The sequence below is a fragment of the Phocoena sinus genome, chromosome 4 (assembly GCF_008692025.1).
Source record: "Phocoena sinus isolate mPhoSin1 chromosome 4, mPhoSin1.pri, whole genome shotgun sequence".
NCBI lineage: Eukaryota > Metazoa > Chordata > Mammalia > Artiodactyla > Phocoenidae > Phocoena > Phocoena sinus.
The window spans coordinates 18,875,339-18,878,171 of NC_045766.1; the positions used below are offsets into that span (position 1 = coordinate 18,875,339).

A 2,833-nucleotide genomic window follows, 5' to 3' on the forward strand; every position below is an offset into this window, starting at 1 on the left:
AGGCAGCTCCCTTCCCTACCAAAGACCACATTAGCAACCTTATTTCTGTCTGAGTGAGCTTCACGCTACACTCAAATTCTTCCAAAAAATAAATAAAAATACCATAAAACCTTGAGTTGCACAGAAGATAAGAACCTGAAAAGTACTTTAATCTAAGACAGTAATTGGAGGCATTAATCATATATAATTGGAGGGTAGAGACCTCTGCCCACAAATTTGACATTAATTTCCCTGAAAGAAGATACTAAGACACAACCTTGTAATGGAATTATTAATCTGATTAAAACTTTACTCATGAACGTGAACAAGCAAATCGAAAGAGAAGAAATAAAGATGTCCACAAATACAGAAAAAGGTACTTGGCAGACAATAACCAAAGAATTGCAGGTTAAAATGGGGTGTCACTTCCATCTATTCTTTCTTGAAAGTAGTAAAATATTGATAATCCTCAGTTTTTGAGGGTATGGAAAATTGTCATTTAAATATACTGTTTTTTAGCAGGAGTATAAGCTGATCTAACTTTTTGAGAGGACAATATGATCAAAATTTTAAATATGTATTTTTTTTAAGCTCATACCAGATATTTCACTTCAGGGATTTTATCCTAAGGAAATAATGAAACGAGGGGGAAAAGATTAATGTTCTAAGATAGCAATATCATTGATGTCATTATAAATAATTATAATTTAAAAATTGGAAACAACTAAATATACATTATATGTGATTGATTATTTTTTAAACTAGCTGAATTTTTTCCTTTTTTTAACTGAAGTATAATTGATTACAATGTTTGATGTGTATAGCAAAGTGATTAGAAGATATATATAGATATACATATATTCTTTTCCATTATAGGTTACTACAAGATATTGAATATAGTTCCCTGTGCTATACAGTAGGTCCTTTTTGGTTATCTATTTTATATATAGTAGTCTATAACTGTTAATCTCAAATTCCAAATTCATCCCTCCCCCGCCTTTCCACTTTGGCAATCATAAATTTGTTTTCTATGTCTGTGAGTCTATTTCTGTTTTATAAATAAGTTCATTTGTATTATTTTTTTAGATTCCATATATAAGTGATGTCATATGATATATGTCTTTCTCTGTCTGGCTTACTTCACTTAGTATGATAATCTCTAAGTCCACCCATGTTGCTGAAAATGGCATCATTTCATTCTTTTTTATGGCTGAGTAATATTCCATCATACCACCTCTTTATCCATTCATCTGTCAATGGACATTTACATTGCTTCCATGCCTTGGCTCTTGTGAATAGTGCTGCTGTGAACATTGGGGTGCATGTGTCTTTTCAAGTTAGAGTTTTCTCTGGATATATGCCCAGGAGTGGGATTGCTGGATCATGTGAAATAAATTACAGTATAGACAAATGATGCAGTACTACGCAGGGTTTTAAAAGACTGGGGTAAATTTTGATATAATAGCATAAAAAATTATCCCATTATATTAAAAAAAATGAAAATAAAGAGGTTAAGAGCTGCCTCGCGCCGGGTCCCGCAGTCTCAGCTCAAGCCGCAGCCTTCACGCCATCACCTCAGCTGCTCACTTCGTGGGTCGGTCCTTCCGGCACACGGGCTCCAGCCGCGCCCGCAGCCGCCCTCCAAGCCCTTCAGGCCGCCCCGGTCTCCTCACCTGGCCCGACCCAGCCCGTGAAGATGGTGGACCGCGAGCAACTGGTGCAGAAAGCCCGGCTGGCGGAGCAGGTGGAGCGCTACGATGACATGGCCGCGGCCATGAAGAACGTGAGTCCCCACCACCACCCTGCCACCTCGCCCCAGCCCCTTCGCAGACGCGGGCTTTCACTGGGTCGACTTGGGGACTAGTCACCTGTCACTCCTGCAGGTGACAGAGCTGAATGAGCCACTGTCCAATGAAGAAAGAAACCTTCTCTCTGTGGCCTACAAGAATGTAGTTGGGGCACGCCGTTCTTCCTGGAGGGTCATCAGTAGCATTGAGCAGAAGACATCTGCAGATGGTAATGAGAAGATAGAGATGGTCCGTGCTTACCATGAAAAAATAGAGAAGGAGTAGAAGGCCGTATGTCAGGATGTGCTGAGCCTACTGGATAACTTCCTGATCAAGAATTGCAGTGAGACCCAGTATGAGAGCAAAGTGTTTTACCTGAAGATGAAAGGGGACTATTACCGCTACCTGGCCGAAGTTGCCACTGGAGAGAAGAGGGCAACCGTCGTGGAGTCATCTGAGAAGGCCTACAGCGAAGTCCATGAGATTAGCAAGGAGCACATGCAGCCCACTCACCCCATTAAATTAGGCCTGGCCCTTAACTACTTCGTTTTCTACTATGAGATCCAGAACGCCCCAGAGCAAGCCTGCCACTTGGCCAAGACCGCTTTTGATGACGCCATTGCCGAGCTCGACACTCTCAAGGAGGACTCCTACAAGGACTCCACGCTCATCATGCAGCTCCTCCGCGACAACCTCACGCTCTGGACAAGTGATCAGCAAGACGACGACGGTGGAGAAGGCAACAATTAAGGCCCCCAAGTGGGCTGGTAGCACACGCTGATGCTACTACTACTACTGCAGTCTTTATTTTTTTCCCATGAGTTGGGGGTCGGGTGGGGGAGGGAAAGGGAAAAAATGACCTTCCTAGGGAGAAACCCACGACCTGTCCTGTCTTTGATCGCCTCTTTGACATTTTTGCCAAAATACCACTAGTGGAAAGTCAGGCTAGCTGTCCTTAATTTAACTTATTGCTAGAAAATAGGGGTTTTTTTTTAACATCTTTATTGGAGTATAATTGCTTTACAATGGTGTGTTAGTTTCTGCTTTATAACAAAGTGAATCAGTTA

At 41.7% G+C, this 2,833-nt stretch overlaps 1 protein-coding gene across 1 annotated transcript; it reads left to right on the forward strand.

Moving 5' to 3' along the window:
- Positions 1-1,654: 1,654 nt before the first annotated feature.
- On the forward strand, positions 1,655-2,516 carry LOC116753144 (14-3-3 protein gamma-like). The gene is given in 2 exon segments (XM_032630641.1): positions 1,655-1,762; positions 1,863-2,516. Coding segments are annotated over 2 exon segments (741 nt in total). The 5' UTR covers positions 1,655-1,675.
- The last annotated feature ends 317 nt before the right edge of the window (positions 2,517-2,833 follow it).